This window comes from Etheostoma cragini, chromosome 7 (assembly GCF_013103735.1).
Source record: "Etheostoma cragini isolate CJK2018 chromosome 7, CSU_Ecrag_1.0, whole genome shotgun sequence".
Lineage (NCBI taxonomy): Eukaryota > Metazoa > Chordata > Actinopteri > Perciformes > Percidae > Etheostoma > Etheostoma cragini.
This window is the reverse complement of record NC_048413.1, coordinates 5,357,023-5,369,142: the sequence shown is the minus strand read 5'-3', so window position 1 is coordinate 5,369,142 and position 12,120 is coordinate 5,357,023. Positions and strand designations below refer to the sequence as shown.

Sequence of the window (12,120 nt, the reverse complement as noted above, 5' to 3'; positions counted from 1 at the left end):
CACACACACACACACACACACACACACACACACACACACACACACACACACACACAGACAGACACTATACCAGTACAAATGCATTTTCTCTTCCTCAGCCAGGCAGGAGCTTTTTGTACCACTTCTTCTTCTTTGGCATTTGCATAATCTGGTTGTGAAGATCTACCAACTGGGACCATAAGGTGCTCTCAGTCCTCTCCCACTCCTGCTCTTTTTCCTGCGGAGTCAGCTTCAGACTTTCTGTGGCCTGAAGGAGGGATGCTTTGTCCTCCTTCCACTGGTTGAGATTATTCTCCAGCTGCCGCTCAGTCTTCTTCAGAGCAGCGAGGAGGCAGTCACTCCCAAAGCCTTGCTTGTCATTCTTATCCACACGGGAGGCTCTTAATTTGTCGCTCTCCTCCAGCAGGGAGGTTTTCTCCTGCCATAGGACACGCTCACTCTCCAGCTGATGTTCATACTGTTTCTCAAGAGCAGCCATGAGGTTCTTGTTGTTTTGGTCCTGCATCTCCAGGTGGGCTCTACGGGAAGCTTGGGATCTTTCCAGTGTCTCCTTTGCCTCCTTCTCCTGTTCTCGTAAAGCTTCCTCCATCTTAAATCTCCAATTTACCCTTTAGCTCCTGAGCTTGAGCCCTCTCCATCTCCAGATAGCTCTCCAACCTCACGTTGGTGGTCTTAGCTTCTGCAAGCATCTGTCTCTCTTTACACAGCTCCATCTTCTGAGTCTCCACTTCCTTTTTCAGGGCCTCCTTCTCTCCCCTCATCTGCTCCAATTCAACCTTCAGGTCTTCAGTGAGGAAGTACTGCAGGTTGAGATCTTTTGGGGCTTTTTGCAGTCTGTTGCTGATTTTTCCCATCTGGGATTTCAGATGCTCTGTTTCCCTGCGTGGGGAGGGGACACGTTCAGCCAGCTGAGCTTTTAAGTCACACACCTCCCTCTGCATCAGCTATTTCTCATGGCCCCAATTGCTGCCCTCTCTCTGTTGTTGGAGCTGATCAAGGAGACTGGCCAGCAAGTCTGCTCGGATGATCAGGTGAACTCTTTCCTCAGATTCACATTGGGTGAGCGTCGCCTCGCTGTCCTTCAGCTCACGCCGTACTTCTACTACTACTCCTCAAGGTAACTGAGATAGAAATTAATTTGCGGTTCAATCTCTCCGGAGTTGAATTACAAGTTTTCCAATTCAATTCAATTTTATTTTACTTATAGTATCAATTCATAACAAGTGTTATCTCAAGACACTTTACAGATAGAGTAGGTCTAGACCACACTCCAGAACTTACAAGGACCTAACAGTTCTAGTAGTTTCCTACAAAGCAAGCAACAGTGCAACAAGTGGCGAGGAAAAACTTCCTTTTAGGCAGAAACCTCGGACAGACCCAGGCTCTTGGTAGGCGGTGTCTGACGACCGGTTGGGATCAGAATGAAGAGTGGCAACAACAGTCACAAAAAAAAAAATAGTTGTTTGTAGTAGTTCTTTGTAGCATAGCAGGGCACTGTGCAGCGTTACGAGGCACAGCAGGACGTAGCTGGGCACCTCAGAGCGTAGCAGGATGTAACATGGCATTGCAGGACGTGAAGCGGGACCATGGCGACAGCTACTATCCTGATTTTGGCGCCTCCCTGATCAAAGGAAACATGCTGGGCAAAAAAGAATAGAAGGACTCCGGGGGATGACTCCCCAGAGCTAAGTTAGTAACAAGCATTTCTGGGACATGGATGCACACAAATGGAAAGATAGAAAGATAGAGGAGAGAGATACAGTCCTAACTATAAGCTTTATCAAAGAGGAAAGTCTTAAGCCTACTCATAAATGTGGAGACGGTGTCGGCCTCCCCAACCCAAATTGGAACCATGTTCCACAGGAGAGGAGCCTGATAGCTGAACGTTCTGGCTCCCGTTCTACTTTTAGAGACTCTAGGATCCACAAGTAACCCTGCATTCTGGGAGCGCAGTGCTCTGGTGGGGTAGTAAGATACTAGGAGCTCTTTAAGATAAGATGGTGCCTGACCATGAAGAACTTTGTAGGACAGGAGAAGGATTTTAAACTCTATTCTGGCTTTTACAGGAAGCCAATGCAGAGAAGCTAAAACAGGAGCGATGTGATCTCTTTTCCTGGTTCCTGTCAGAACACGTGCTGCAGTATTCTGGATCAGCTGAAGGGTCTTTATGGACTTTTTCGAGCAGCCTGATAATAAAGAATTGCAGTAATCCAGCCTAGAAGTAACAAATGCATGGACTAGTTTTTCTGCATCATTTAAAGACAGGACATTTCAGATTTTTGCAATATTACGTAGGTGAAAAAAGGCAATCCTTGAAATTTGCTTTATGTGGGAATTAAAGGACATGTCCTGATCAAAGATAACTCCATTCCTCACAGTGGTGCTGGAGGCAAGGGTGATGCCATCCAGAGTAACTATATCTTTGGATAATGCGTCACGGAGGTGCTTGGGCCCCAGAGCAATAACTTCAATTTTTTTCTGAGTTTACATTAATACATTACAGCTCATCCAGGTTTTAATATCCTGAAGGCACATTTGAAGTTTAGCTAACTGATTAGTTTCATCCGGCTTGATCGATATAATTGAGTATCATCTGCATAACAATGAAAGTTTATGGAGTGTTTCCTAATAATACTGCCTAAAGGAAGCATATATAAACTAAACAGGATTGGACCGAGCACAGATCCAGTGTTGTTCCTCCTGTTGCAATGTGCACCTTTGAATTGTCACAGTCAAACTGCTCTCTGAGTAAATTTCTGTCAGAACTCAAGTTGGGTTCTAGTATTCATAGTGTTTTGTTATGACAACAACAACATGTATTCTTAAGTTTTCAATCCAAATGGTTATTGATTCTATTCCAGTCTAGCTGTGATTCTATTGTTCTACCGTATACCAGTTTGTTTATGTTTGAATATACAGTATGAATGTAATGATTTCTGATGATTCCTAAAATATGGCAGAAAGAACACTTAACACCTTAAATGGAAGCCATAACACAAAATATGGAAAGGGAAAAGATGAGCAGTACACACAAGTAGTTGGGACGTCATTTCTCTAACGCCAATAACCATGTGCGCTCAGCAACTACCTATTATTTAAGATGTGGATTTACCACAAGAAAACTAAAAGACGTTTAGCCCCTGCTCATGTTTATCTTGTAACTGTTGTCGTGAAGGAGAATTTCCCCATTGTGGGAATGAAGGGCTTCTCACACAGGAAGCCACACGCGTAGTCGCGTGGAGCCGCGTGATCCCGCTCCTCATGTAAAGGACAATTCACAAACATGTAATTTCACTGAGTGGCGTGACATGTTTTCAGTTTTTAGCAATTTCTATAAAATAAGACTCATTCTGTTATATTTGTCTTACTTTATCAGTAATTATGATCAACTAAAATGTGTAAAAAAATGATAGAATGATTTTATGCACTTTTCTTCTATTTGCCACACAAGCCATTTACATACGGGGGTTTCCGGGTATCGTCTTCATATGCCAGCCTGCCACCCTGTGGCAAATTTTCTATACGCCGCTGGCAAGGATGATGTTGGTGACCAGCGCTTCCTGTAAATCTCTCATCCAGTAGATTTGAAGTTAAAAGTCAAACTCATCTGTGGGGCTGCCAACTCACACGCATGAGAGAAACCGTGAGACACAAACATTTGACTGGTTTCACATGTCACACCGATTTCTCACGCTGAAATGTCAGCCCGGTTGTTCAGATTTCTGAAAGATAAGTTTATCTATAGATCTTCCTGTTGAGCCACTTGTTATCAACTAGTTTTGCGAGCCATCCTAGGCACATTTCCCCGGGTTCAGGCATGTGCTTATTACAGACCTTACCGTCGCTGTGTGTCCACTATCTCTGTAAAAATAGAGGTGAGCAGCGCGGCTGGTAAGTGAATAAACTTCAGTTCATTTTCGTGGACTCGCTCTGCACAGCAGACTATATTACAAATCTCCATATCTCAGCAGTCTGCAGGTTTTTTCGTCACTTTTTGGCATCGCCTCAGCTTGCTTGGAACCTCGACTGAGGTAGTACTATATGAAGTACCTGTTAGCAGGGACTTTATCATGATGGAAAACCAAAATATGCGAGGTCGAGCTGGTTCAATGTATGGAAAAACGCCAAGAGTGAAGGTAATTAAAACAGCTCTCCACAGCGCCATTAGCACAGCTGCTTATTGGGTGAACTTTAAAACCAACACCAAGTACCCCTGTACCTTGTGGGACTAAACACAGAATATCTACGAGTGTGACAGTCATTGGGAACGTGTTCCGTGTCAAGTTAGAAATAAATAATAATATAAGATAAAAAAAAAAATTAAATGTAGACACCCCTTTCCTGTCAGAGCTACTGCAGCCCTAAAAAGAACAAAAATAAAGACAGACATGTTAATTTAACTGGAATCTGTAAAGACAGTTCAGACTGTTAACTCTGATGAAAGAATGGGTGTGCTTTGGTAATATAGTACTGGAATTAACATTAATTTAAACAAAATATTACGTGGTCTACATACATACATAGTTTTTTTATTAACGCGGTAAAGAAAAAAACTACAGAATACGTCACAGCCCCACCACTACAAAGGGCTCTGGATAGGGGTTATAATCCTAATTTTCTTCTTGCCAAATTCATATCCATAAATGGTGCTTTATAAATTCTTGAAGAAAAATAATATTTATAATAAAGTAATGGGTTATCCTCCTCTTATAGAAATTGTACATTATTTCAGAGCCACATCTAATGGGAGGCATGGAAAAAGATTTGTTTTAATGTATATTGCAGCCTACCTTTCTGTGGTCTGAAATTGTATAATTGTAAATGTGCATTATTTTTAGTGTTATGTGGGTGGCTTCATTGTTGAGCTATATATTTTCACCTGGCTTATGGTTTTATGTTATGCTTGTCCTTTTTGTACTGTTATGAATGTATCAACAGCTTTCAGTTGTTTGCAACATGCTTAATTCACGATTCAGACCCTCTGAATTTACCGCTGTACATGCCCTGGGATGAGACGGGAGGGCACGAGACGGGAGGGCATGAGACGGGAAGCATGAGACGGGAGGGCATGAGACGGGAAGCAGGATAGAAGACAGCCAATGAGAATAATTAAAACCATATAGTATGCCATCGCTGGTATTATGGTGCTAGCAATACAGTGATGTGGTTATTGTCATAGTCTTATTTAGTGATTTTGAAACTGACTTTTTCATATTGTGGTATACCTTGAAACCAGTAACTGTCCAATGCCTTCATGTCAACACTTTGATGAATGTTTGCTTGGAGAGCTAATTTACCTGTTGGGCCACAGACAATGAAGGAGATGAAGAAAATGACGCCACCCAAACTTGCAGTCAGTCCAACCAGGCAGGGACATGTTGCTGTTCCTAACACAAGATTTGGTTTATCAGAGACACTAGCTAAGCAACATAGGACAAAAAATAGGACAGACCTCCGTGTTTAACTATATATCTTTACACCTAACAGGTATGGCTGAACAGGAGCAAACAAGCTTGCTGATTTTACATATTTCTGATTTCACATATCTTTATTTATCTCACAGTTCAAATCAACGGCCATTTGTCTACAGGAAGTGGTTTTTATGTTAGCGTAATGTAGGACTGGGCAATTTATCCATATTGTATTGAATGTTTTCTTTTTCTTTTAAAGATTTTTTGGGGGGATTTTCAGCCTTTATTTTGATACGACAGCAGAAGAAATGAAGGGGAGAGAGAAGGGGAATAACATTCAGCAAAGAGTTGGAGTCGAACCCGACCCGGAGTTTAGCTCCCTTTCTATAGCGAGGAGGGGGTGGGCTTGTAATCTGTCATAGTTCTTAGACATCTGGGGTTTCCCTAGTAGAATTGTAGTTCCATTTTCTTCCTGTAGTTCTTTTTGGCCTCTTTTGCTGCTTTTGCAGTTCTAATTTCTAGCCTGCAGTGTGTGTGTTTATGTCAGCCCGGATGGTTCTGGTAATCCATGGTTTTTTGTTGGTTGTTGGTGTTTTGATTGAATTGTAGTTGTGGGGACATCTACAACAGATTCAGTGAATCCATTGATGTCATTGGTGATGTTGACAGGGAAGTCCTGAAACTAGCTCCAGACTGCGTGGTGTAGCATAGACTGTAGGGCGGCCTCTGATTAGTTTGATCATTTCCTGACCTCACGTGTCGCTGGGGGCACTCGCCATAGTTTGTTTACTTAGGCTTCTCCATTGCGGGTAGTAAATCTTTACTGTAGCTGTTTCTGAATGGTGTGTAGCAGTGATCCAGAGTGTTTATTCTTAAAGTTAAGGTTAGCTTGATGGAAGTTTCCAACAGCAATAAGCTCAGCGTCAGAATTATCAGTCTGTGAGCAGTTCAGGTCTTTGCGAAAATCTGACAGAGTAGCCTCTGTACTCGCCTGTGGTAGGACGTACGTCACTGTGATGATGGCTGATGTAGATTCCCTTGGTACAAAATGCGGCCTGCATTGGATCGACAGCCACTCCTGATCGTACCAGATCGAAAGAGATTGTATTTAATTGATGTTGTTGTCATGTACTGTGTGTCATTTATTTGCTACTGCAGCAAAATGAATCGCCCCTTGGGGACATATAAAGGTTTTTGAACTTGAACTTGCACTTGATCAGGTGGGCAGAAACTGGTATTTAGTATTTTAAGACTCCTGCCATCACATTAGTCCTAATTCACCTCTGACACACAGCGTCTCCCTGAAGGCATGCACAGTTTAGTCAAGAATGAAATAGAGCTGAGAAGTTCACCGCCTGGCTCCTTTCTCACCTCTGTACAGCTAACCAAATGTCAGATTGTTGGTTTCGGAAAGCTACATAAGTTGTCAGATGCTCGCTGATTTCCCCCACACACACACAATCTGACATCAGAGGGCATGGGGGGAGGGGTTTTCTGAAGCTATTTGAACAATCTGACAAGCACGCTAACCTTGAAATCCTTTTTTATTTTCCAAATGTTTTACAATGTCTGAGCCGCCTGCCCCAACCAAAGTACATGAATAGCCCCCCCCCCCCAGTTTAACCCAGTTTGTTATTTTAAGAACACACTGACAAACACCCATCAATGAACTGATGCCTGAGTTTGTCCTCATCCCCCAGGTTGAGTTGGTGCGAGTGGAAGAGGAGCAGACGTTAGAGGAGCTGCAGAGTCTCCGAGAAATTGTCCACGACTGGTTTCGAAAGCAGGAAGAGATCGCAGAGGTAAGCTTAGCTGATTCATGCATGTTTAATGGTCTTTGTGGCCTTTGAGGGAAGAGAAGTGGCCTTTCTGTTAACGTTACTCATTTTTTGACGGCTCAGCAGACCATGTGTGTTTGTGAACTCACAAATGACTCAAATGACTTATCACAATCAATCATCAAAGTTTCAATGATCTAAATGCTTTTTTATTCTAGTTTCAGCTTGTGTTCTACCCCTGTCTCCTCTTGCAGAATGTACGTGAGCCCAGCAGTGACCCTCAGCCCTGTTTACCCACCACATCCATCCCCAAGAGTGGGAGCTCAGGGATGATCCAGTACTTGCAGTCTTGGTTCCCGGGCTGGGGAGGCTGGTATGGAGATTCCCAGGACCCAGACCGGCCTGAAGAGCTCCTGCCAAGTCCGTCCTCCTGGGATATTTTAGGTAAGAGAAACACTCCTGTCTGGTGCCAGAGAAGGGCTGCCAACATTTAGCATCTTCTTTAATCTGCTCTAGCAGAAGTTTCTACCACAAGATTGGTTTTATTTGCATTACGTATTCTGGTACATTAGATAATGGTGGAATAAGTCTGGACTAGTGTTGGTTAAAATCTTATTCAGCATTCTGGCTGCTGACCATGGTAATACGATTCTTCTCCAGCAGAGACAGAAGACTTGTTTGACCCATTGGAGGACTCTCACACTCTGAACACATTCACCAGGCGAGATCACCTGTTTGCCCGGCTGGAGTTCTTACTGGAGAAGGGCGCTGTCACGCTCTTTCAGCAGGACAGGAGGGAGGACACGCTGCATGAGAGTGGGCTCATCCAGTTGGAATTCTCAGGTACGCAGGGGCAGTTTGGGACAAAGAGAAACATTATTATTTGTGTTTTATCTTTTAACACTGTATCTTATGTCAGGAACAGGCTATACACTTTTGTTGTAATAATGTAACTATGTCAGCCTTGCTTCAAATGTTTTCAGCAACACATTTTGGTGAACTACTTTTTAGTAAAAAAAGAGATTGTTATCCAAACAAGCAGCCATTATGTTTTAAATTCCAGGAGCCCCATGTGTAGCGTTTGTCCAATCAGATGCAGCCATCGGTCATAAAAGGGTGGAGCCTGTTTTCTTTACTGGCCAATGGTCAAAGTGAAGAGAAACCATAGACAGTAAAAGTAATGGACAGAGCGACGCCGTAGATTTCCACAGAGACCAGTGAAGTCTATTAGATGCTCTTTTCCGGAGATGGCTGTATGCTATATAAAAACAGTCCTTTTACATTTATGTCACATGTACGTCTTCAAGCTCAGTTGGAGGCTGCGCACTAACTCTCAGCCATCAACAGAAAAGAGCTTCTAATAGACTTCATTGGTCTCTGTGGAAAACAATGGCGTCACATTGTCCATTTCTTATACTGTCTATGGTTCTAACATGCTTGTGCCCCAGAAGTTAGATCTCTGACCTTTTGATGATGTCACGCTACAGGAGGTAAAGACACGTTTGTCGGCCTGGAACCTCATTATCAGGCAAAATCGGGTCAAAATCCGGCTGAATTTGTTTAGTCTTATCATGGCATTAGGCAAACTGAATAACTTCAGGGTTTGGACTGTAGTTTACACAAAACAAGACATCTTTTCAATTCTTATCCTTTTGTATGGGTGAATATTAAGGTATGGAGTGTTCTATATTATTATATCAACTCCCCTCTATTGTTTTTGAGACAAAACTCTTTCAAAATGGGTAGTCTACTGAGTCAAATGTGTTATTGTCCATAGACCGACAAAGTTGTTCCATATGACTCAGAGCATTTGTAATGCTACCTTGATTTCCACAGGAGTAAAGGTGATTTTGGAGTCCCTCCCTCGCTCAGAGTCTTCTCTGCTATCTGTTAAGCTGGGTGGTTTGTTCTTGAGAGACTTGACTACTCAGGGCACCATCTTCCCTTTCCTGGTGTCTTCTAAAACGGTAAGTACTGATGGACGGGTGGGCGGAGATCATAACATGAAATACAGTTCGAAAATGTTAATTGCAGCTCCCCATGATAATTGTATTATTTTCCACTGTATGTTGTGTCATGTTTTCAACATCTGTCACTTATTATAGGATAAAGTTTTTGTGGCAATTAACCAGCCAACGGGCCAGTCCAGCAGTACCTCTGGTAAGGTTTTTGTTTTCTTTTGACTTAATAATGGTGGGTATAATGGAATAACATGATGCAAGGGCAATAAAAATAACAGAACTATGACTAGAAATAATAGTAGTAGCACTGCTGGTCGTAGCAGGGTGTCAAGCAGAACCACGGAAGCAGCTGCAACCGCGATTGGTTTGTAGTAATTTTGAGACCCAAGTGTAGAGCTTGCCATGTTGTCATGTGTTGCTCTGTGTGAAATGACATAGCAAAAACAGACTGACGTGGTTTATTGGGGACTGATGATTGGAGTCATTGCCATGTAGGCGGAAGTTCTATTGTGTGGTGTAATGACAATGCAAGCCTCTAGGGGTGCCTTGCAGGGCTTTTGACTTTGAGTATGGATATGTGAATAATCCAACTTTGGTGGCAGTATACACACACGTAAAGGATTATTAGGAACAGCTGTTCAATTTCTCTTTATTGCAATTATCTAATCAACCAATCACATGGCAGTAGCTTCAATGCATTTAGGGGTGTGGTCCTGGTCAAGACAATCTCCTGAACTCCAAACTCAATGTCAGAATGGGAAAGAAAAGGGATTTAAGCAATTTTGAGCGTGGCATGGTTGTTGGTGCCAGATGGGCTGTTCTGAGTATTTCACAATCTGCTCAGTTACTGGGAATTTCACGCACAACCATTTATAGGGTTTACAAAGAATGATGTGAAAAGTTAAAAACATCCAGTTTGCCCACAGTCCTGTGGGCGAAAATGCCTTGTTGATGTTGGAGGTCAGAGGAGAATGGGCCGACTGATTCAAGCTGATAGAAGAGCAATTTTGACTTAAATAACCACTCGTTACAACCGAGGTATGCAGCAAAGCATTTGTAAAGCCACAACACGCACAACCTTGAGGCAGATTGAATACAGCAGCAGTGGGCATGGTTTAAATGCCACGGCCTACCTGAGCATTGTTTCTGACCATGTCCATCCCTTTATGACCACCATGTCCCCATCCTCTGATGGCTACTTCCAGCATGATAATGCACCATGTCGCAAAGCTAGAATCATCAGATTGGTTTGACATGACACATGACAATGAGTTCACTGTACTAAATTGGCCCCCACAGTCACCAGATCTCAACCCAATAGAGCATCTTTGGGATGTGGTGGAACTGGAGCTTTGTGCAATGGATGTACATCCCACAAACTCCATCAACTGCAAGATGCTATTCTATCAATATGAGCCAACATTTCTAAAGAATGCTTTCAGCACCTTGTTGAATCAGTGCCACATAGAATTAAGGCAGTTTTGAAGGCGAAGGGGGGTCAAACACAGTATTAGTATGGTGTTCCTAATAATCCTATAGGTGAGTGTAAGTAGCAACACATCATACTCCCACCAGCTTTTGCTAAAACGTTTGTCTGTTAGTCAAAACCATGTTTTGTTTTTGTGTTGTCAGGATGCAATGCAGAGTGCTCATCACCGGTGTTTGAGATGATTTATGAGCGTAACCCTGTGAGGTGTAAGTTTGAGAGGAGGCTGGAAGTCAACACTAGTCCATTGAACATCATCTACAACCCACAAGCAATCAAAAAAGTGACTGAGTTCTTCTACAAAGGGAGAGTTCATACCTCAGGTAAGTAGTGAAAATGTTTACCAAGACTGGTGGAAAGCAGGAATTACCTCACAGTGCTGTGTTATTATAGAGGCATTTGACAGGCTGCGCGGAGTTGCTGTTGTATCTTTAGAACTTTGCATGTGTGTGTTTGTAGACCACTCACCATCTTTTTGTTGTCAGCTAGTTTCATCCACATCCCGCATGTCAATAGGGTTGTTGCTAGCTTTGGAGTAACGTAAGCGTTGTACATTTTCTCCAGTCTCAGAGCCTTTTTGCCTTTTTTTTTGGCCATTAATTTGCCGATGGTGAACAGTGGTTGGGTCAGTCTTGTACGACAATGAATAAGCCTACAGAAATTAGGTCTCGTCACTTGTTGACTGGGGCTGTTGCTACTTGGAACTGACCAATTCCAAAACTAAAGAGCTCGTGATCAACTTTCCAAGAGATGGGAGGGGTCTCCTGCTACTGACCAGGGCCTGGAGTTGGAAAGGGTTGACTTTTTATTTGATAGAATAGCACTATATCACAAAATGTAATAACAGTTATCATTATTATTAAGAAATACATGTTTTCTCTGATTATAGAAGTAGACTCGTCACTAGTCAGTAAAATATTTCACCACTTTAAAGAAACAACATTACTCTCTCACATTCTAGGTCATTTCAAACTACGTTGTACAATTTCTCATGTACTTCTGACACTTTTGAAAAGCAACTGATTATTATATCTTAAACAAATCTCTTTGAAACTCAGGTTTTGGCTATCAGTCAGAGCTGGAGCTGAGAGTAGCAGAGGCTGCCAGGAGGCAGTACAACAAGCTGAAGATGCAGACCAAGGCAGAGATCCGACAAACAATTGATCAGCTACTCGTGGGAGAGTTTATTGTAAGAAAGACTCAGTGGATGGGGACATGGAGTATAGTTAATTATTATTATATATATTATATAATTATAATTGGCGGATAAATCCTTTCTAAATACAACCAATGTGTTTGATTTAAAGGAAAACAGTAAGCGTTGGACCATGAAATTGGACATCTGTGCACCCCAGGTGATTTTTCCTGATGACTTCCAGTCGGAGGACCCGATGCTAGTAGTTGTTGATTTAGGCAGGATTCTCCTCACAAACTCTCAAGGTAAAACAAAGAGGAAATGCCAAATACCTTCATTTTCCTAATGA

The 12,120-nt window shown here is 42.5% G+C and overlaps 1 protein-coding gene across 6 annotated transcripts in view; it reads left to right on the top strand.

The window, feature by feature from the left end:
* The window catches only part of vps13d (vacuolar protein sorting 13 homolog D), a 79,700-nt gene that overhangs the window by 17,632 nt on the left and 49,948 nt on the right, over positions 1-12,120 (top strand). For 5 of the 6 annotated variants that reach the window (XM_034876872.1, XM_034876871.1, XM_034876869.1 and 2 more), the window contains 8 exons: positions 7,112-7,213; positions 7,444-7,633; positions 7,850-8,032; positions 9,026-9,156; positions 9,295-9,349; positions 10,783-10,959; positions 11,695-11,825; positions 11,944-12,076. In XM_034876872.1, the coding sequence (XP_034732763.1) occupies positions 7,112-7,213; positions 7,444-7,633; positions 7,850-8,032; positions 9,026-9,156; positions 9,295-9,349; positions 10,783-10,959; positions 11,695-11,825; positions 11,944-12,076 (1,102 nt within the window). The remainder of the gene's footprint in view (positions 1-7,111; positions 7,214-7,443; positions 7,634-7,849; positions 8,033-9,025; positions 9,157-9,294; positions 9,350-10,782; positions 10,960-11,694; positions 11,826-11,943; positions 12,077-12,120) is intronic. The other variant, XM_034876870.1, reaches the window with a different exon arrangement.